The 23,792-nt window shown below is 44.1% G+C and overlaps 1 protein-coding gene across 1 annotated transcript in view; it reads right to left on the reverse strand.

The window, feature by feature from the left end:
• The window catches only part of THSD7B (thrombospondin type 1 domain containing 7B), a 538,929-nt gene that overhangs the window by 2,423 nt on the left and 512,714 nt on the right, over window positions 1-23,792 (reverse strand). Inside the window, exons 22-32 of the mRNA XM_054207661.1 lie at window positions 22,209-22,350; window positions 20,668-20,783; window positions 20,009-20,126; window positions 13,449-13,594; window positions 8,103-8,262; window positions 7,397-7,570; window positions 7,212-7,307; window positions 6,739-6,825; window positions 6,051-6,133; window positions 4,223-4,415; window positions 531-618 (exon numbers count right to left, since the gene is read on the reverse strand). Coding sequence (XP_054063636.1) covers window positions 531-618; window positions 4,223-4,415; window positions 6,051-6,133; window positions 6,739-6,825; window positions 7,212-7,307; window positions 7,397-7,570; window positions 8,103-8,262; window positions 13,449-13,594; window positions 20,009-20,126; window positions 20,668-20,783; window positions 22,209-22,350 — 1,403 coding nt within the window. The remainder of the gene's footprint in view (window positions 1-530; window positions 619-4,222; window positions 4,416-6,050; window positions 6,134-6,738; window positions 6,826-7,211; window positions 7,308-7,396; window positions 7,571-8,102; window positions 8,263-13,448; window positions 13,595-20,008; window positions 20,127-20,667; window positions 20,784-22,208; window positions 22,351-23,792) is intronic.

The raw sequence follows: 23,792 nt of genomic DNA on the forward strand, positions 1-23,792 counted from the left end.
ATCATTTCATCAGATGCCTCCTACTCCTTATATTGTGGGAAATAAAAATTCCCCAGTGCCCTTTTCTACTCCATTCATGATTTCATAGATCTCTATTGTATTCCCATGTCAAACATCATTTTCCAACTGAATGCCCCTATTCTATTTAGTCCTTCCTTGAGCGGAAGCCAGCTCCTCGATCCAATCAGCCTCCTTGCTTTTTTTCAGTTTTACTTTATCTTTTTTTTAAAAGAACACAATAAAAAGCCCTTTCTAATCCCAGCAGAAGTCTGAATAAATATAAGGGCCTATTGATAACCAAAAATAATTCTTTCCCTGCATGGTCGCCATACTTCTTCATGATTTCACAATTTGGAGAGTTTCAAATTACTCTGAGGTAGGGGCCACAGGAAGGCAGTTAAGTAATCCAAGCTCCACCCTTTCCTAAAGTCTTGAGGATTAAATCTCTGCGACACAGAGCGTTGTGATATATTTTAGGTTGTTCAAATTAAACTAGCTGTTATTTAAGGACAAATACATGCCATACTCACCACAGCAGGTAGGATGTAAATATCAGGAAAACTATGACGAGGAACCCGCCAGCTGATACTCCATATACCCACATCTTCAGTTTACCATCTGTTGGAAGATGACGAAAAAGGTCAGGGGGAGAAAAGGAGGGAATAAAAAACTTTATTTTAAAATATACAAATTCTTAAGAGATAAAGTAAAGAGAAAGCATACAAGCAAATGGGAAACACAGGAAGGACTGGCTGGGGATAATCCATAAACCCCGCACTTTTGATAGAAAAAACACTCCTGTAAAAATCAATGCCTTTAAAAGCAAAATCTTAACTTCGGTAAGGAGTGTACGTTTTCCTCAATGAAAACCAAAAACGAACTCTTCATCTCAGTTTTCCAAAGCAGCATTATTTCCTAATCTCCCCCCTGGCTGAGCTCCTGCAGTTCATTATGGGCGGCCCGGGTTTACGGCGCCGTGCAAGAATTACAACCCGGCCAGGCTCCTGCCCCGGGGAAAGGAGCAGGGGCACGAGATAATTGCAGTACGTTCGCTCAGGAGCCCAGTGATGGCTCTGGCAAACGCACTCCAACGTTGAGCTGACGCAGACAGAAACGCAGGTAACACCTGATACGTTTAGCCCAAAGAAAAGAGGGCTGAGAAAGGACGGGATTGTTCTCTGTAAATACTTGGGGGGTCAATTGGGGCAAAGACCAGCGAGCGCAAGTGAACAAGCTACTTAGAGCTGAAAAACGCTTGGGCAACAATTGGGAATAAATTCAGCTTAGAATAAAAACAAGAATACGCTTTGTAATAGTAAGAGGGATAAAGTTGTGCAAGGGCTCCCCAGCTGGGCCCCAGGAGCAGGAGACACAACTGGCTTTGAGACAAGTAAGGCTCTTGATGGGGCTCTTTGGGCTGCAGGGCCGGGGGGGCGACTCTGCGACCCTCGCACATGTGAGCTTGAGCGTGCTGAAACATTTCCTTCTGATAGAAAGTCTAAAACCACATTATTTGGACCGGTCCTTAACTACAAGCTTCTCATTAATAATAATAAAACCTTTAAAGCTCGATATTTCTGTTTCTTGCTCCGATCTGGCTCCCTTGCGGGGAGAAGCGATGGTATTTTTGCCGTGCAGCGACAGTCCGAGCTGATTCACATCCAAAGGGCTGTGCACGCATCCTGGAGGCAGGAACACACACCTGCGCCGTGCCCGTTCGACAGAGGCCATTCCGAACTCAGTAACGCGAGTGGGGGAGTCACCTCATGGGACAATCACTGAGCCCATTTTACATTTTACATTTGAATGACGAATTTTTTTTTTCAAAGGGAAACATATTTAATCAGATCCCATTCTTTCTGTTTTGTTTTTTTCTTCGAAGCTTTGTGGAAAGGCTGAGTACCTCTCACAGATTTTCTCTTCTCCTCGAAACACTTACAGCCGATCTCCCATGTGAGAAGAGCTTCGTTTGTCAGATTTGGGATTGTTTTGTTTCTTTTACTAAAGTCTGGGTATGAAATTTGTCGCCCTCCCAAGTGGAGATGGCCAAGAAGCATTTAGCAGTCCTGCAAAGGACTTTTGTTGCCTGTCAGAGCAACAAAAAGGCATCCCGCCACGTCTGCTACGAAGGCAGCTACGCTCTCCATCCCCAACGTAAAGGCATTGGACCATGTCATCCTACAATTTAAACAATGCTATTTAAATTGCCTCTCAACTTGAAAAAAAGTTTCTGTAACTGAACTCTGGCCTCCCAGAGTGTGATAAAGAAAGCAAAAACACAGCCAGATTCGAAATCAGTTCTGTGCACTCCTGCAGAGCATTTAAAAGAACAAAAACATCAGCCTCATTAAATCGTTATAAAATGTGTGTTGCAAATTGTAAACGGGAAGGGAAATCACAAATTAACCGGCGAAAGGCACATATACTTTTACCGACAGATGTAAGTCCTTAGACATACACAAATGTCAAGGTCTCCGGCCCCGAAGGGTGGTAAATGCCATCCACACAGGGAGCATTGGCCATAGACCTGCTATCAAGAGCGTAACTGGTAGGTAACAGCGGTTTCCTGGCTCAGCTAGCAGTAATTACTGCAAACCCCCAGACTAGTAAGCCTGAGAGCCTGTTTAAGGGGAGTAATAACATATTTGTCAAGAAGTTAGACAAAGGGGAGTGATTTGAAGAGGGCCAGCCCTGAGCTGGGGTCTGAAGGGCACATACAGCCTGAGGAGTTACCTGCAGGACGCCACGGGGTTGGTGATACACTCAGCACACATGGAGCACGCTTATTCCTTTCCCACATATTGTTTCTATAACATTTCTGCCCTAAAATTAAATAACACCATGTTCTGTAAAAGCTCCTTAGTGCCTGTTCCTGTCTTGTAGCCCCCGGGGGAGAACTGGCTCTCGGATGCTGCACTGAGGTCAAGCCCACCAGAAGCTTTCAGGGCTGCAGCCTTGAATGCCGATTTGAAAAGAAGGGATTGCAGCATCCACCTACACCTCTCTCCCTTTTTCTAACCCCGTAAAGGTACCAGCTGAAGAGATGACACCTAAGTAAGACAGCCTACAGAGGGCCACGGATGCTGAAAAAAGGCAATTAACCCCAAACCTGTGACTCAAACTGCAGGTGAACTGCGTGGGCTTGGGGATGATGGGTTTGAGTGAAAACCAGCCAACTTGAAAAGGCTTTGGACTGAGCTCTATCAGCTCGGAGATTGTCAACGCAAAGGTTAACTACTGTATGCAAATCAAATATGTAAATGTAACATTCAAAGTGTGATCACATATATCAGGCAGAATTATGGCTCCCCGAATCCCGTAACAGAAGCTTTCGCTACGTGTTTTCTAAAGTCTCGTGTTCTTTATAAAATAATAGGAAACAAATGTGATGTCAGGTAACAGAAGAGGGGAAAGGCTGCACCGCCAGTATTTCAGAATATGGGGAGCACTAACGCTTTTCAATAAAACTTGACAAGTCCGATACCTTCATCTCCCATTTTAAAGTCCTATTTGCATTTCAGAAATTTATTTTGACTAAATTAATCTTGCAAAGTAACAGTCAACGTGGTAATCAGCTATTACAGCTACGGCACCAGTTCTGTGGACCGGTCTGGGCGCACCCAGTACAGGGTTCTAACTGGGAAGCATTTTACGGTGTGGAAGTCGAAGATCCGTTTGGGATGCACTGTCTGGGCACAGCAGCTTGCCTGCTTGCTGTGTGGTTTTTTTGTCTGAGGCTAAACCACAACATCTGTCTTAACTTCAACACTTAAAACGCTAAACTCTACACTTTCTACCCTGTTTTTTTCATATACTTTTGAAATATTGCAAGAAGCAACCAGTGTCTTCTATAATCAAATCTTAAGTGCTTTCTGCTCTGAATCTTCTGAAGCGCTCGTGATCAATATCTTTCCTGGTCAAAATATATTACTTCTAGAAACACCATCAGATAATAGTTCTAAGCATCCCCCCAAATCACATATGAGTATACTTTTGCAAAATATTATTGCTTCGGTCTGTCTTTGCTCTCTCTCAACATAAGAGATAGTGATTACTCTGTGTAGGCACAAAGGAATGAAAGATGGCATGTGAGTTAGAAACTGGGAGGCTGCTCTGCAGCTCCCAGACACCACCTCTGATGTTACGATCTACAAAGCTTGTACCTTTCTTCTACAGAAACGTTGTAAAGACAATTTATTCCATTCATATTTAAGTTTTTCACCTGGATTAAAAGGTTGAATAGACCATCCTTTGAAAATGTCATGCATTTTTGAGTTGACGGGTTTATTTTTTCCAGCAATGGTCTTAACATCAGCTTTCTTATCTTCTAAACCTGGTACCTTCATGCAGTAATCCAGGAAACCATTTGATCTCATTATTTCTGTATATCCTCGCTCACAACCGCAGACTCCCCTCTAGGTGATAAAAGGGAATTCAGTATTAAATCAAATAGTATCCTCTCACAGAACAGAGCAAACTGTAGGCAAACCATGAAGAAACCGCAAGGTATACCCTGCACATGCAACTTCACCACCACCAAACCAAACAAGCCAGGAACCGGTGCCCGCAAACCCATTTCAGTACAAAAAGCCAAAATATATTTGGGAAATTGGCTGAAAAGGGTCAGTAATTACACAGAAGCCCAACACGGCAACATCTTCATCCTAACAAGCTTACTAACGAGCATCTGTGGCTCGATCCAAAATCCTCTTGTCAGTAACAATTTTCCCACTGACCCTGCTGGGCATTAGAAGAGACGAAGAAGAAACAATCTCGCTTCAGACCCAAACCCTCCCCATGTATTTCCACTGCGGTATTTCACAGGGCCATCTGAAATGAAGCTTCCTCTCTTACGGCTAAATACCCACTGCCCTGGATCGGCCTAAGCAGTTTCTTCAACGGGTTTCTTAGAATTCAATGGGTTTCTTAGAATTAGAGTGATTCACTGAATATATACTCCTTTTTCTTGATACCTACTTTAAAACAGATTTATTTTTAGTTTCCCTTTCTTTCCTAATTATCTTATAATTACGATGCCTGTCTGAGGGTCTGATATGCTTGGTTACAACCCAAACAGGCGATTGATTTATTCTCTGTGATAAGAATTTAACTCTTGACATCAGTTTTGTGGCCACGACATCCCCCACTTGTTGACAGACATGATCTTGAGCTTTTCTGGACAAAAGGTGAAGTCTGAAGAGTTTTTATAGCTAGTAAGTTTATGCTTACCCATCATTTTTATGTTCCCATAGGCCCTGAACACTCTCATGACCACTCTCTCGGCCACATTCAGTTGCCCGTGAGCTAGTTTCCAGTGGTAATTCTTCCCACCAGAGACTCAGATGAAGCTGAGCGCTGTGGAGGTGATTTTCGAAATAAAAATATCTAAACCCCAACCACCCCTGGCCACTTTAAGGGTTCTGGGTTTTATACTCCGTCACAGTACTGACACAGAGAAGGAAGGCTTTTTGGGAAGCTCTTACTCCAGAGTTCGGTACTGCAGGAAGGGACATTTGTAACCTCTGGGCTCGTGTTTGCTCAGAGGCAAAGAAGTGGCAGTAGCTCAAAGATTTAGCAAGTGTTGCAGATGCTCAACATTTCAGCAAAAGGGTCACTTCCAGGTTTTGCTTTAGAAGGCAGGATGGGGTGGTGAGATCGTGCTCCTACAGTTTCCCTACCCTCATGGGGGTTTTCTGTGTCCGTGGAGGAGCGGGAGAGGACATACTCTTCTATCTCCTCTCTTACAGAACTTTACAGTCCATTTTCTATGGGACAGAACAATAACATTCAATGAAAATTAAACCAAGAGGTTCCAAAATCCCTCCATGGAACAAAACCAAAACTGTAACACCACATAAACACTCCATCGCTCATTTGTGCAGGTTTATAAAGGTTTCCTTTCCGACTGAAATTCCCACAGCCTCCTCGAGGTGGTACCATGGACACACTAAACTATTTTCTGGCTCCTGGAATGCTTTTAAGAATCAGAAGCAAATTGAATAGATTTTGCGGTGTTAATTTCTCAAAGATGTTCTGCAACGAGCAATTACCTGCGTGCAGTAGGAGAAGGGCTTTCTGCACGCCGGGTTGCAGTGCCGAACTTCTGCAGGTTTCGTCCGAAGAGCACACCCTCCTGTAAAAGAAAATACTGAGTGCCTTCAAGGGCATGTTTTAAAATATTTTTGACTTGGAACACTGTAGTGTAAGAAATGCTTGCTTGCTTATTTTATATAGTTAAATACTAGTCTACGGAGCACATTAGCATAATATCTGTAGGCACTGCATTAATTAATTTGCCTTAACAAGGCAGGGAATTATTATCATACCCATCTTGTTAATGGAGAACAGAGATATACAGATTTAAGCAATTTGCCACAGGCCACATAGGAAGTTGAGGACAGAATCGGGAACTAGATGCAGATCTTCTGTGTCCTCATTAATGTCTTATCTACATAAGAAGGCATAATCCACATAACGCCTTTGCCCATTCTCACTTGGGGAAGCCTGTGCTTCTACAGGAATAAAAACATATTAATGAGTTCTTAACTACCTGGCAACCTTTGCACATAAAACTTTTGTTATTATCTTAACTACTCATTATAATTAGAACGAGATAAGAACACCTGCATTTTCATTTCTACTCTCTCCTCATTCACCCTGTGCATATTGAGAGAGATCCTATGGATGTGCGAGCCCTACTGCCTTTGCCAATCTCTCGCCAAGCTTCAAAGTGCTGACCATGAATTTCCCTCTTCACCCTGCGCAGGCAGAATTTGTAGGTCACAGCAACAGCAGGGATCTCACAGTGTGAGCGGTCTGAGATTCCTGTGTGTTGAATAGAAGAGGAGGTACAGAAGCTGGGCTCTCTACCACACGTGTGATGTTCTCCACGGTCACAGGAAGGTTGCACTAACAGCTGTGCAAGCCAGCCCAGGAAGCCTTTTCAGTACATGGACACTCATTTCTTCCCGTGACCGACCCAACAGTAGGGGTAACTCACCCAAATACTCTCAGGTAATGACACATGTGATGTTGACCTGCCAGCAAGGCTGGGGAGCTCCCATCTGCCTTTCCTACACACAAATCTGAAGTGAAATTCTGAAGGAGTTAGGAAGGCTGTCCAACTTCCCTCCGAGCGGCTGATGCAGAAGAAGAGAAACCCAGATGGAGACTTTTCGTTCATAATTGCGCATGGCAATTTTTGGATATACCTGTGACATTTATTCCATCTGAGCGCTGACACCACACTGTGCGTACGTTGTCTCGCCAAAGGCTGGTTTTCCACAGGTAGTCATAACACTTCCCTCCTGCAATACCAACACCAGTTAGTCTTCACCTTGCAACAAATCCAGAATAAACTCTTGAAGGGGAGGAATCAGCGCTGTGGCCACGCTACCTGAGCAAGGTCGCGTTTCCATCTCTTGTCCAGAGCAGCTCTCCTGGTTCTCCGGTGACTGAACGATAAATGCCCTGGAGCGAGACTGGCGACCCGTTGTCTCGAAGCTCCTGCCATCGATGCAGGTGAGCTCGCAGGAGCTCCACTCTGACCACTCTGTCAGGTGGCAGTCTCCTGCACGTCGAAAGAATAAACCACAGGTTTTCAAAAGGAATTAGCATTAAAGGATAAGGGCAACCTAAGCGTACAACAGCTTTAATAGTGAAATACCCCCAGTTTATCGCCCAGTGGTATGCAACATTCAGATTTTCTGCTTCATGGGGAATCTCATTTTCTCAAAAAACAAAAGGCTTTTTCAGGTGAACAGCAAACTGAGCATTTACCTGATCTGCTGAAATACAAATTATTACTGCAATGGCTGACAGTACTCAGAGCTATCGAAACACAGAATAGAATCATAGAATGTGTTGGGTTGGAAGGGACCTTTTAAGGTCATCTAGTCCAACGCCCCTGCAGTCAGCAGGGACATTTCAACTAGATCAGGTTGCTCAGAGCCTCATCAAGCCTGGCCTTGAATGTCTCCAGGGGTGGGGCCTCCACCACCTCTCTGGGCACCCTGTGCCAGTGCCCAGACTGGGTGCCCAACATCTCCACCTCAGACAGCTATCCCAGGCAGAAATGCACCAGGACTTTCCAAAGACTTTACCTGGGCAAGGCACAGAGCACGGTAAGTGCAGCACATTCTCTTTTGATGGCAGCTCACCACATAACGCATTTTCTACCGGTTTGGATGTAGCAGAAACAGATGCATCGTGCACTACACACGTGAGGTTGCGGACTTGCAATCCATCTCCACACTGTCCACCCTATGAAATGACAGAAGGGAACAGAGACACGCATCGCTGACATTAGCAGATGACAGAAGAAATACAGTTGATTCCACCTAAAAAGACGTTAAAGATACAGATTTTGTCTTTGGACTGCAATAGTATCCCCGGTTATGGGAAGACAGATGGAGATCTCTCTACGCATCTCTACAGAAGCTCAGAGACAGGGGCAGAAAAGTGTGTCCGCACCAAAGCAGGAGTAGAGCTGGGTACCATAAAAGCTGAATACTGTCTTTGGGCTTGGCCCTTCATGCCTTTAACTAGAGCTAGTGAATTTATTGATTCTTACGAAGTGCCCAATTTCATGAACACAGACATTTCTGGCTTCTCTAGAGAGGCCAAGAGCAAAGCCTTCCCATAAGGAACGGACATTTCCACGCACCTCCTCTGTCCCTACAGCCCAGCAGGAGCACTTACGTGGTTTAAACCCTGCAACAGCAAAAATCCTCCAGCACGCTTGATTAGCCTGCAAGGGTTATTGAGCACTAGGCAGCCTGTGTAACTTGTTAAAGGGAGCTATTGGTTCTGAAGTAGACAGAGATCATCAACTCGTGTCACACACGCTACCAAAACATCATCCGAAGTTAGGCACAGCCTGTTAGCACTGAACCCCATTTGAACAAACAATAGGAGGCTCCAAGCTCACCAGCCCAGTTCTGAAATACTTAGCCGTACACCAACTACTTGCTGAAGAAGACGTACTTTACGGGGAAATCAGTATTGTTTGGCTAAAGCGATGATCAAGGGCTGAGGATGCTGTAAGAACTGAAGCACCGGGGCTGTTTCTAGAGGCTGGGATTGTTTCATTCTCATCTGAAAAACAGAGCTGCGATGATGTTTGAGGTGCACACCTTAAACCCGCGTGATGCTTTATGAATGTGCGCCTGAAGCCCTGCGGAAATGGCACTTCACAAAATTCAGTAAATAAAACTCAAGAAGGAGGATGAAACATTACTTTTATATAACCATGGGAAGTGCTCCTTTGGATCACTTGGCAGTGAATTCTTTTAAAATAAAGGACTACATCTGCAGAAGAGAATGGCTCCTGCCAAGCGCATTCATCCAGCAGCGTGTTTGCTAGCAGGAATCTCAAGGATGTCTCTCCTGCGCACACCTGGTAGCTTTTTCATTCTCTCCATCCCTTCTGTTGCAGACCCACGATGAAATGAAAATGAGATCATAACTAGCTGGATTTAAAGCAGTTGCTAATCAAAAGTGTCTGAGAGAAGTATAAGCGTAGATTTACTCTACGCAGCCAGATTTCAAGTTTTTAACGCTGTGTTTCACTTTAGTCAGTGCGTAACTTACTGTTCTAAATTACTGTTTCACCACTGAAACATCTATTGCGGTCTGAGATTAATGGTGTGTGAATAACTCATGCGGCTGTCAGTTGGGTCGGAGCTCTTAGAAATGGCTGGTGGAAACAGAAGACGATGTGGAGAAAATTCTCGGGGGAAGTGGGCACTAATCAAAGCGCAGCGTATTCCCAGCTCAAAGGGGCTCAAGGAATGACTAAAGTTTACTGGAAATGACAAAAAAAGTTTTTAAAAAGATAGTTATCCTTGTATAAACGATATATAGGTATTGATATACTTATCAATATATAAATAGTTATATGAATATCTAGATGTAAATATAAATAACAGGTGAAAACAATACATTTTTAGTATAGCATTCTCCACTATAAAAATCCACATGCAACGTTCTTCATTCTTCTGCCATGCAATATTGGAAATACATTCATATTTTCCAATGTTTAGAATAAAAAATACACAGAATATGTGGACAATCCTCAAGATAAAGGTTCGCTTTTTAACAGTGGCTTCCATTTGCTTGCTTTCTTTCAAGACCAGCAACCTGTTTTTACGATCAGTTGAACACGCTTAAAAGATAAAATGTCATCCTGTCATTTACAGAGAGACTTTTTTTTTGGTATATTTGGTAGGACCATAAGCAATGCAGGAGCACTGCATTAACGTCCTTATCATCTTCAAAATTATTCATGTCCCCAAAATTATACATTTGAAGGTCTAATTAATAGGTGTGGAATCAGTGGAAGTTTGCTGCAGCAATGGCGTGCTGAGGATGCTGCTAATCAGAGGAGACCTGCCAAGGAGTGGATCACGTATTCAAAACTCGGGGGATCAAATCCGTATTGTAAATGCTCCTCCTTGGAATATGTGATCACCTGAGGATGGCCTAGAACCAGGATTTGTCTCTCGAGTCACAAGCTCCCATCAGGAAATATGCGGGGATTTAACTTCCAGAAGGGATTTCCTCCATTTGGCTGCAAAAATGTTTATGCTGACCCCATGGAGGATGCAGAACCCACCCTGGGTCCCCCAAATACAGCCGGGGGGTACAGGCCCCTCCAGAGGCACCTGCATGGACCCTCCACCTCTCCCCCCTCTCACCCCAACTGTAAAATACCTGTAAAATAAGGAGCAGGTTTACACCAGGACTGTGTTTTGACATCCAGGTATCTTTTGAATTGACCAACACACTAACATAAGGCAGCATCTGCACAAACCTCTCACATCACCCTCCGATGCGTTCCACACACAACACGCTAATAAGACAAGAGATAACAGTCCTAATGAGATGCTTTGCCCAGACGTGCCTCTCAGAAAAGTTTTCCCTTTTCAGCTTTTACTGGGGTTCATGTGTGTTCACAATTATTTTAGGTAAAGAGTTGATTGGGCAATCCTTTCACAGGTTGATGAGCATTTAATCAGGTGAAAGTTGTCTTTAATGAGGAAGCGTTGCGTGATCACATTTAAGGGACTGCTTTTAAAACACTCTAGCAAGGAAGGGTTCTTAGTCTTCTTACGAATGTTAGGCAGCTAGTGCTTGATAATGTCTAGCGACTTCACTTATATTCCTTTAATGGAAAAATTATGAACAGCGTCAGCCACTGCTAATTTTTTTAATTTATTTTTTTTTTTTTTTACTAATCAGGGTAAACCACTTCAACTCCAGTAGGGAAATGATTAATGTAATGTAACCCTTTCAGATTAGGGGTATTGACTGTTTCCCAAGTTCTGCGTCCCTCTGAAGGCAGCAGAACTGCCCCTCGCCCCCCGGAGGTGTGCCTGTGACAAGTGTAATTACCTGGAGAGCAATGCACTGATTTCCGTACCGTGAAAATCAGCAACACGGAACACTTGGTGGGCTCTATTCCTAAACATGCACACTCCTCCTAATTATTCACACGAAGTCAGTTTAGCATAAAACAGTCCTTTTACAATTAAGAAAAGCAGTCTCAGTTATCTCATAATACAAGGAAGAAATATTTTAGCCTTATAATTAATTGTCCTGTTTATATTATTACAGGAAGACACTTTCACAATATGCATTTTGGTCTTACCATAGGATGCATTTACCCTATTTAACAAAGCATCCTTGAAAAAAGGACTTCTGAAAGCTTTCTTTAGAAAGTAAGCTTAAGCTTCTTTTCCAGTAAAGCACAGGAATAAATCACCCTGTATTTATGAACTACATTTAATTCCTAAGCACCTCATTAAAGAGAACTGAACACGAATAAAATGGCTCCTCTCCAAAACAAAGCTAAGGGTAGAGAAACTACATCACAGTAATTTACGGAGAGAAGCAGGCTCTATCTCACTGAAAGCGCAGGACGGTATCTGGGTTAGGGAAGGCTGTGATTATTTGCTCTGAGCTGAAATTTAGCTGGGTTCTGGATGCGCACACTTTTAATCTGCACGATGTACGCCAGGGCGTTAATTCAGCTCACCTACTAATTCTTTTATCAGCTCTGTTAGCTCCTGAGGTTGAAGGTCTCTTCCCTAATGTTTAACAGAATTTGCTTACATTAGCTGGACAAAATATCAGCTGATGTTATAATTTTTGTTATATTTATGTTATACATAAATAAATACCAAGTGCAGTACACACAAGGACCATGCTCACATCCCTAGTTACAATGAGCTGTTGTTCATTATACGAAAAATAAATATATTTCTGTTTTTCTGATCATGGACCATCCGAAGACTGTCAACGCTCCAGATTTCATTTGTGAAAATCTGGGAAAATCCAGGGTATCCATTCTGCCTCCCGCGGTATTCGCTACACGTCCACCTAACTGCATCTAGAAATCAGGCAGGTATTCGAGGCATTCGCAGTGCGGTAGAGGGCAGAGCAGAAAACACAAGGGACGTGTCTTTACTCGCATTATTGGCTTCAATCTCCTACAGGGTATAATGTGGAGAAGCAGCCACAGATCCATGCGCAGGTCCCGTCCCCTGGGACCAGAGAGGGCACTTTTCCACCCCAACCACCCTTCTCCCACCACCACCTCAGCACAGCCGGCGTCAAGCAGCCCGAGTGGACTCCGCTCTGCCCAAGAAACCTCACTGGGAAAGATCCACTTCTGCTTAAACTGGGTTACCGACTAACACGTTTTAACATTGGAAATGTGATCTAAGGGATAAGAAGAGAAGAAAAAGCATAGAGGGGGGGAAAAAAGTCAATTCAAGCCTGATGCAAGTCACTGGCAGTGAAAAAACTGATGGCTCTGGTGCGGAACAGAGGTGCTGAGCGTACGTACAGCACACCGCAACTGAACCCAGCCATTTTTAGATCACTGAAAAGATAGCCAGGCTAAGGGGAAAGTAGAAACCAGCACTTCATACAATAACTCACACTATTGTGCCGGAGATCTTGTGGGGAAAGACCTGCTATGCAGTATGTTTTAGAAAAAAAAAAAAAAAAACACAAAAAAAAAACCAAAGGAAAAAAATAAGGAAAGAAAAAAGATAAAAAGGCTAAGCTCTCTTGAAATCTAGTGTATCTATTTTCTTGTTAGCGTTATTTTATATAATTAAATTATAGGTCACCATGACTATGCTCACTCAAGCACATTTACTCTGTAAATCTTCTTTAATACCTCTATAAGCTCGCAGTACTTGAACCCGTATTGCTATAAATCTCTGCTGATGGCTGGAAGATGAGGTGCAGAGGTTTACCGCTCCTGAACTTCCCCTGCTTCCCTACGGATCTCACCAGCACCTTCAATGGCCATAGGGACACCTCTGACCCGCCAGCGGCAGCCTCCATCAATTCTGCCATTTCATGATGGGTTTTGCCGTTGACCCCAGCAGCGGGGAACGCGTGGAGCCCTCGGGGATGGGAGGAGGGATGCGTACCTGGACTCTGCAGGGAGACCACGGCCCCAGCAGCCAGCTGTAGCAGGGCTTCACCGGGCAGCTCCTGTGCTGGGTGAGCTGCTGCGGGCAGGGTCTGCCCTCGCCCGCCGCCCGCAGCACCACCGAGCGCCCGCGCACCATCTGGCCTAGGCGAGGGGAGAAGACAGGACACGGTGAAGGAGACCCGGAGAAAGGAAGAAAGACAGAAAGAAAAGCAGGTTTTGTGATTTGTCAGTATTCCCAGTCCATTTTCCACCGCTATAGTCGGTTTAAAAACACAATTAATTGGGAAGACAATTTGGGTAATATGGACGCAATTGCTAAGTCTAGGTGACGCAGTCACCGATATTTTCAAACACAACCTTTAAACACAGTTTTGTATGTTTTCCAAATACATTATTTGTTTATGCAACACATTAAAATACTTGACTAAATCCTGATTATTAAATATGACAAGAAAATAATTCCCATGGCAGCATCATTTCTAATGTTACACATTCAATATGTTTCCAGAGATTTTTAACAAATGAAATTTTCTTTTTATGACCAATTATGTGCATCTAATTTGAAAACTGCAAACACTCTAGTGGCTATTACTGTCCATAACCACTTCTGCCATTTCCATTAAAATCCTATTTATTATTGGTGAAAACTTCTTCAGCCGCTGAATGGAAAAAGCAATTATGTTACTACTTTTAAAATAATAAAACTGAATATATTCATTAAAGTTACAGCAATTCCATTTCTGTCTCCTTTGCTGTCCATTTACGTCCAGGAATGTTTTCACTCAGAATGTTTCAATTAGAATCCCGGCTCCAATTTAAAAAGAAAAGCGTCAGGGACGGGGGGGTAGGGGGGGAAAGCCCTTCTGCAACAGGATGCAGAAGGTTGTGTGGCGGATAAAATTTCTGCCTTGACTTCCACTAGGCGTGGATTTGAGAGGCGGTTGAAAAAAAAAAAAAATAAAAGGTCTGGGTAATAAGGGCACACACATGCAACAAGACAGATGCAGGCGGTAATTGCTAACTCACTGAAAAGGAAAGAGATAACGTGCCGCGGTGGAGCTCTCCCATTCACATCGCACTATTCCGCCCGCAGTCGCGAGCGGAGGGGAGTCCGGGGGGGAAGCAAACACCCCCGAGAAGCGGGGAGGCTGCGATATTCAGCCAGATCCTTCTCCCAGCTATTTATGCACGCGCTTTTTAATTAACGGCACTGCAGCTGGGTTTAAGGTACATCTCTCGTAACTGCCATCATGACGGTCTACGGAGCAGGGGTTCCAAAAACATTTTAGCAAATAAAAATTAAAAGCAGACACACCTGAAAAAGCTACTGAAGGGTACACCTCAGTAAGCTCTCTTACCTTTACAAAGCTATTCCCTTGCTCTGACCCATTGCATTCCATTTTTAAACCCATTTAAACCGATTTTAAAATTTCCTCCTTTTCCAACTCTAATCCCCTGGACCCGGGGAGTTTGTAAGAGAAGTGATGATAAAAGCTCTTATCCACATGACTGTGCATTCAGCCATCACAGAATCAGGTACATTAGGAGCTGGGAAAAAATCCTACCAGCTGAGAGGAAAGGAAAGGTAAGAAACTCCTACGGTTCACCAGGAAATAGAGAAAGGAAGAGAAACTCCGCATCCCGCTGCCGGCAAACCCCAGGGCAGCCCTCCCCTGCCAACAGGCCAAAATTAGCTGTTCCTTCCTCCCCAGCAATGGGCAAAATTCGCCGGATTTTTCTTAATTCTGAATGCTGAGGGCTGGTAAGCGACGGAAAAGGCTCTTTGGGAAACAGTGGGAAGCCCGTGGCCGTGGGATGCTCACCCGGGGCAGGCAGCTCTGCCAGGCATGAGCTCCCAAAACGCCAGCTCCGGAAAAGGAGATCTAGGCTTGAAAGATCTGATTTCATTAGGAGGGACTTGAAAGCCTGAAGCATTCATCAAGCTATTTTAATTAAAGAAATAATTTCCTTTTGTACACTCTGTTTAACATCTTTCTAGCAAAATGTAAATGGGAAGATCATTGAACAGAAAACACGATTTGCCTTTTAAGAGGAATTAACAACTGTTCTGTATTTATTTACAATTTATTTTCCTACAGTTGGTCACGCAAACCATTTAAACTCACTACCTTCACAATGGTCAGCTGGTGCTTGACGCATTTAGTCCATCACTCTCTTTTTCGACTGTGAATAAACCATTGAAGCGAGAAATTTCATTGGAATCTTTGCACAATCACTGCAGTGAGTTTCTTTGTTTTCCATACCTGGGTGCCCGGTTACCACTCAAGTAGGAGAAAAACTCCCTGTCCTTACTTTTTCAATACCTTATCTTTTGCTGCCTATGGAGAACAGGATCTCACTGCATCTGAAATTATTTTTCTTCCAATACAAACCCTGCAAGAGTCAAAGCAATCCTAGTTGTTTCTTTATTTTCCCAATTATTTTTTCTTTAATTTCCCCATTAATTGGTCACACCTCTGTTTCCTCTGCTCTGCAGTGTTAAATGATACGAAAATTAAGACAGAAAGTGTGCTGGAAGTTGAAAATAAGTATTTCATATCCTCAAATTTGTCATTAGCTTTGAAAGGAGGAAAAGAGAGTCTAGTCTTGTTAATGCCGGTCACTTAAAATCCTTTTTTGCATCAGCGGCTAAAATTTCATCTCAGAAACACAGGATTGTATTTTCTAATCTGAAGAATAAGATTTTTTTACCCCCAAAAAATCTTGCCGTTCCTTGCATTTTATCCCCACAAAGTGACGCGTTGCAGCTGAAACCAAGACGATTAAAATTCCTGGTAGACTTCATCCCAGCCAAAATTACTGACACGTCGTTATCTGTTTGATGAGCGTGAGCAGAGCATATAAAACACAACCCTATCAAGCAACCGCAGGACCAGAGCGGCAATCAAGTGACTTAAATACAGCCCTTGAGGTCAGGTTAGGTCAAGTCACAAGCACAGGGGACGGGTGATAAATGGGGCTTTTTCATCTACTTCCTGCTGCCAGTCCCACCAGCGGGCACCCCCAGCTCCGCGAGAGGTTTTGGTGGCCCCTCTTCCAGCAAGGCCTCCCAGCACCGCCAAAGCAGAGCTTAACGAGTTTGAGTAGGAAGCGAGAAAAAGTCACGGAAGTTTCTTCTCCAGAAGGCAACACCAAAAATGTCTTCCCAAATTGGTGAGGAATCAGTGAAAAACGTGACCACCAAATTTTTCAGTTGTGCACATCCTTGTCCCCCTCATTTCCATCCCATGGGTCAGTCTGGTGTTGGGGTGCACCTCTCTGCAACCTGCTACGGTCTCTTCTGGGCTCTGAGGACCGAGCAAGGCATGGCAGCGTGTTCAAGCTTGGGTAAGTCCCATAATTTATCTGATGAAATCATCTTTACAAGGGGCAAAGCGTGGGTTCAGGTGTTCTTATACTATTCAGCACTCCCGTTAGACCACTTGGGAGAAACCATGCAGGATCGGAAAACGCTTCCGTAGAGAAATTCCGCATCCCTGTGTATTAATTTGCCTTAACAAAGGAAGCGCAATTTGCTGGGGAATATCCGTACCAAACACGTCTTTCCTGTCACTTTGTTTCAGGCCGTGGGAGCATCATCCATTAACGCAGCACTACACACCTTTTCATAGCACTACAGCAACTGATGTGAGGGGCCCTAATATATAACCCGACGTCAGCCTAAAGCCCTAGCCAGGATCCTGAACAGATGTTGCCCAGAACTACAGCTGCAACAGGCAAATATCAGTTACACGTCTCCGTAGGCTCAGCGCAGGCAGGAAAGAGAGATCTACTTTACTCATCATCATTTATAAAAATCAATATATTCGCCTTTGGCTGCTGTGTACCAGAACCATCTTAGCTGTCAGTGCCACATCCACAGCAGCACCGCTTCATGTTTAAATGCATTGCTCCATAAAATAAAATCTGAGCAAGAGAAAGGTACCATCCATTAAAATATATCACAGCAAACCGTTACTGGAAGAGATGGACAGAATAAAAATGTTAGAAACAATGCTTGAGTTAAGACACACATGAAAACGTAAATCCAGCAACGCTAAATTCTGATCTGAGCGATATTTAAATTCTGTTTCTTTTTGAAGCCATTTATGGTACTTCAGTAGGCCCTTCACATGCTCTCCAAGAAAAGCCAGAAAAGCAGAATATTATTGTGAGCGGAGCCAGTAACGGTGCGTACAATTGATTTGTTGTGAATTATTTTTGAGAACCGTGCATCTAAGACCTACATTTTAGCTTTATCAAATAGTGGGCAATTACTTATTTGGCAAAGGGAAGCGGAATCAGTGTTTACTACAGCCAATTCCCACAGCTCCTTTACTGTCATCCTTTGGTTTTCCCCGTCCAATTTGAGGCTTCATCCTATTCTCGCAAATGCCTGTGAGAAACTCCTGATGATTTCAAAGGTATTGCAGTCCGAACCTTCGGGTAGGAAGCCCTCACTGTATTCATCTGTGAAGTACCACCTGTAGATGAGTACATAATTAACGTCTTCTCCATTAACACCATCATCAAGTACTATTTATAGCCAACTGGATGTCAGTGAAGAAGCTGAAATGACAGTGTTTCTCCTGTTGGAACCATACAAAGGCCATGGCTGTAGGACTGGTGCAAAGGTCCCTCCACCATGGGTGTTTGATATCAGCGTAGCTCCACACTTGACGGTTGCTGCAGCAAAACTCATATCAGGACTGGGGCTGCGGTAAAATAAACCATGCGCTCGGAATAACTTGGATGCAGAGTACTTTTGTTTCACTGATGCTCCCGCTTTGGGATGAGATTCAGAAGACTCTTGGGACCCTGCAAAGCTACTCAGATGACAAAGAAGGACTGAGCAAAACTTGACTTCCTTATGATACCATTTTTAAGACTATCCTAGCTGCTTAGCTGCTGTAGGTTCACAAAACAGTACCTCCAACTTTTAGATCGTAGAGGTCTATGGCCTGAACAGTACGAGCCAGCTCTCTAGCTAGCAGTATAGCGGAGTTATGAGCTTTGAGGACCAGAAGACGACTCATAGACTGAGCTGCGCTTGGGCTTGACTGTGTGGTTCCACTAGCCTTAATGAGGTTTGGCACCTACTGCCAGGACACTCCCAAGAAGAGCCGAGGTCGGTTTCGGCAGAGCCGAATTTAGGCGAATTTAGCCGAGCTCTGATTTAGGACATGAAGTAACTGGTTGCGCCTTTCATGCACTGGGAACCATCAGCTCTTTAACCAGTCGTTAGGATTTACATAAGCATTTCAGGATCAGGAGCAGAATACGAGGTATACCTGTACTCCAGTCCGTCCCTTTGCAGACCGTGCGATGTAAGAGCGCAGGACAAAAAAACCTTCAGGCATTTTATAGGATGAGCTTCTCCTTCAGCAGGCTAAAAGCCAGACAGAAGTTACAACTTGCTTTTACACGCATAGCTCTGTTTATTTTAGTAAGTGACTGAACACTCAAAAAAATAATTTAAGTCCATTCAGCATCACGAGCATTAACACTCCCAAATGGATTTTGAAGAAAAAATAAAATTTGGAATTAGTAGTATTCCTGGCGTGTTGTTGTTAAAACGCTGCCTATGAATTATTCATTTCTGTTAAGAAAGCACTACTTGACAAAAGGGCTAAAAGCTCAGCAAAGAAAGAACACCACTAATCCAAATATTAAGCTTTTTCTGTAACATGCTTTGATCTCCGAAATCCATCTGAAGGAATCACTTTATGGAAGTTAAGAGCTTTTTTCTTTTTGACCTTAAGTGAATTTGATTCAAATATACATTATGGGTCTCGCATCTTAAAGACCATTAGCTGTACATCTAATGCACATCAGAAGCCTTGGGAAATGATGTCGTGAGCTTATTTTGAATAAAAGCTTCAACGCATTTCCTCATGTCAATACTCAAAGGGTTTTTAAAATCATATCAAGTTTAAAAAAAGGTCCTAATCTTTCACTTTTTGTATGCCGGGGAGCACTACTAGCAAGAGAAAACCTCGCCGAAGTTACTGGAGGGACACAAGCATCAAGTGACCTGCGGATGCAAGATGGAGACAGAGGCATACACTAAATGATGAAAAATAGTCTTAGAGGTTTTTTTTTCAATGGGATGTAATTATGTTACTAAAAATAACTTCACCAGATGATTTGTATTTAGTTATTTACCCATTTCTTAAAAACCCTATAGCTCTCCCTAGCTCTTTGCTAGCTCTACATACTCCTCCTGTCTCTGGGGTTAATGTTTCCTGTGACTGAATTCTGAGAGTTTGAATCAATTAATAAAATAATCCTCCTGTCCTCCACTTGGTTTCCTAAATTTCATTTTTCACTTTTGAGTACTTTGAAAATAGCCTGCTTTGTTCAAAAAACCCAACACCCCAGGACCTCAAGAATGTCTGAAAATCACCTGGGAAGGTTTTGGTGGGGATGGGGGCGATCCCTGCGCTCTGTGCCCCTGCGCGGGGGCTGGGGGTCCCGTCTGGGGGCTGGGGTCCTGCCTGGGTGGCATTGCTGAGGTGTGGGGGGCGGGGAGAAAGGAGACAGGAGGGGACTCACCGCCGGCACCACACGTGTGGGAACACTGCGACCAGGCTGACCACGCCGAGAGCCGGCAGTCCACCGCACACCCCACCACGCACCGACTGCTCGTCTGCACGGGCTTCTCCAGGCGAAGCTGTGAGATGAGAAGGAAAGACAGGCATCAGCCTCCCCAGCACCCCCAGCCACCTCCTGCCGCCGCTGGGCACCAAGTTGGGAAACCCAAAACGGGCAGTGACACCCATGAGATGCCAACGTTGCTGCTTACAGGGAGTCTTCCCAAGGGTGCAATTGGTGAAAGCAGTTTTAGTGTTGAAGCATTTCACGTCTACGAGTCCTTCAGTGTTTGGGTCTTACTCTGAAAGGACAATCCCAAACTTCTGGTAGGGCACAATCTCCCTGGTGGCCTGCTTTGTTGGAGCCATGGTGCAGGGTCTATCACTGTGCCCCATCCATGCTACTCCAACCCCAAACCCTCCCGCTTGAGCCAAGGAGTGATACCACCCACTAACACCCCAGGGATGCTTTTCTCCTCCAAAGCAGCCAACTGCTGCACTCCCAGCACCAAACGCAACTTCCCCACCCCTTATGGATGGTGTCTCGGGGCAGATCAGAAGTCTTTCTGGGAACAAAATGACCGCCTGGTCGTTTCCCTGCCCAACGCGTGCCATCCTCACCCGCTGGCAGAGCTGCGTGCTGACGGTGGCCCCGTCGCTGCGCCGGCAGCTCAGGAGGCGCCGGCGCTCCCCGTGCCCGCAGGTGGCATTGGCGCCCAGCTGGCACCCGCTCCAGCCTGCAGACACAAAGCAAAGGACGCGCTGCTGCAGGTCATGGCCGTCACTCCCATTTTTTGACTCGACACGTGGGTCACCTTCCCCTAACACGCTTCCCCACATCAGGGCATCCCAAACCCAAAAACGACCCACACCAAGGAAAGTTGCTCTTAAAACCACGCAAATCTTGGAGGAGAAACTCCTTCCTTTGCACTCAGATATCCCCTTAACGAAACCGGTACCTCAGAGTGCACGGAAAACTGTTAAACGCTGATAAAGGGTATCAGTTCAACCCAGTTGGCGTGTTTACAAGACTGTATGGTCTGAAGTAAAATTTAATTTTGATAAAGTAGCTGGGGAAGTTTCTGAAGGGTAACTCTGGTTCTCGTCTCGAGGCAAAGCTTTCCATTATTTAAAACTAAGCTCTATAAAAACAGTATTTCTAGTAGATGAAAATTCATATCTTATTACTTGTCTGAAATTATGATGGTCAGAAGACAACTAAACTAAAATAAGCCTTAAAACACCATTTAAAATAAACAAAAAAAAGAAGCATAACACAAACAACAAAAAATTCCATACACCACCAAGAAATAGGAAGCATACGAGAAGAAAACCTATTACTTTGTGTCTTCCACCTCTGATAAACATGAACACATAAATGCTCTGCATTTCTGAAATGCGATGACAAAAAAAAAGCATCACCCCACTGCCTGTTTGTTTCTCGGGCTTTTATTTCAAACAGGCTGAGTTTATATTCAGATATAACATTTTCTCCTGCTTTGCTCTTCCTTCCCACCAGCCCCCAAATTCCTCTTAGATCTCCGATCTCCTCTCCTCTCTCTGCCTTTCTCATTTATCCGAGCTGGTCAAAACAAAAGGAATTTTTCCTTTTTTTTGTTTTTGGTTAGTTTGTTCGCAACAGTTCTAATTGCTTCTAAGGTCCTAAATAATGCATTTTGCTCTGAATATCCAATGCCCACTCACATAACCTATATTTGCCTTCAAACCAGACTTTTGTTGGTATTACTGGCTTCACCGGAATCACAGATGATACTCTTTTAACTGGAATTTTGCAATTAATTCTGTTGATAACCCACTGAAAAGAAGAGATCCCATTTAACCTGTTTTATTTTCAGAGGACCTGCAATGACAGCTTAAATTAAAAATTGTGCATTTGCCCACTAACCTGCGGACAAAAAAAAATGTAAATCTAGGCACGTAATCAACTTTAGCGAAATCAGTGATGCCAACACCTAACTCTTTTTAAGTCAAAGTTTAACCAACACCACAAGCAAACATAACTAAAAACACAACTGGAGAAAGCCTTTAAGGAGCTGAATCTTTTATGCAAAGATATGTGGAAAAGCAGAACATCATTTTTATGTATGTTGTAATAATTGGTGTCACTTCCTGCTAAGAGTATATTGGAAAGTTACACCTACCTGTCAGATTGTACTGATATTGGAAGCAATTTTGGTTCAGAATACATGGCTTCATTTGTGTATCTTCAGGGCAGGGCTTTGCATTGAGAGAAGACCTTAGCACTTGCCGAGTTCGGGTTTGCATAATATTCGGATCACACACCTATATACAGAAGTGGTGGACAGTACAAGAGACCCCAGTCAATCAGACAGACACCGACCGCCTGGGGCCGTTACGGGCACAGCCACAGCCACAGCGAGCCACGACACAACCGCGCTTCTGTTCGAAGGATACGTAAAACCACATGGAGGAAAAGAAATGTGATTCAAAGGTAAGATTCCAATATTACTAAAAGTCATCCTTTGTCCCCCCTGATTTTAGGCACTCCTATACTATTCATTTCCATAACTTTTTGTAAGGATCCTTGGGGAGAGCAGGATAAAGACGGTGCCGTTTTGCTGTGCTCCGCTCTCCACCTCTTCCCAAGACTTCCAGTAAAATGCCATAGTACTGAATAACGGGACAGGGTTTCTGGCACAATTAATGCGTTTTTAAGCAATAACTGATATTACAGCAAAGCTTTCATTTCTAGGAAGGAGATTTGCAATTGCGTATCAGTTATGATGCTGACAAGATGACAGGGTGACTTTTCAAAGTACCTGATACAATTAATGATGACTGACTGCCTATAAACCAGGATTTGCTTGTTTACATATTCATGCGAATACGAACCGACTGAGGCTGGTTTTTATTTGTGTTTGTACATCACAGGCACGGAAATTGTTTCTTTTTTAGCAGCCCCCCCTCCTCACTCTCTTAAGCACTGTGGCATGGGGCTGTTTTGCTTTCCATTTCAGCTGCAGCCTTGGCAATAGTGACGAAATGTTTTCTGCCCTCCAGGAAACATCCCCTTTACGCAGTGGAAAGCATCTGCTCATCCCCACAAACCCCCTCCTGCAGCCTCCAGCTTACCCCTCCTCTGCAGAGAGCTCTTCTCTTTGGATGTCACACAGAGGTGTCACACGGAGGTGTCACCCGGCTCTGCCCATGCATTTCTTTACGTTTTTCCCTTGGTTTACTTAATTCGGGGCTATAGCGTAAGCACTGGCTGGGCCACGGGGGACGCGGTGCCGCTGCCAGCGCCCCCCCTGGCTGTCCCATCCACGTCTCATGCCAAGGGGAACTATTTCAGGAGGAAGGAGTCGCAGCACCAAGGATTAAACACCTATGACACTGGGCAAGCCTAATCGGTGGTGAAGAGCACTACGGATTTCTGCTTTGTGTCATTAAATGGAATGACAAAAAAAGCCTAAATAAGCTTATTCTGAAGCCAGGGTGATTATGGCAACACGTGATAGCCATTTTGGCTGCAAGGCTGGGACAGAAGAGCAGCCCCAAGGGCTCTGACCCACTGAAACTCAGCAGAGTTTTCCCGCAATCCGGTACAGCGGGAATGGGTGCGTGGAAGTGGCCTTAGCAAACCTAATGGAAATAAATCCCAATTAAAGGTATTCACAGCCATTTACAGAACAAGATGACCTATTTAATTCCTGACACTCTCTCATTAGGACCAAAGATTGCTCAGCAACAGCAAAGAAAACCAA

This window comes from Rissa tridactyla, chromosome 7 (genome assembly GCF_028500815.1).
Source record: "Rissa tridactyla isolate bRisTri1 chromosome 7, bRisTri1.patW.cur.20221130, whole genome shotgun sequence".
Taxonomy (NCBI): Eukaryota; Metazoa; Chordata; class Aves; order Charadriiformes; family Laridae; genus Rissa; species Rissa tridactyla.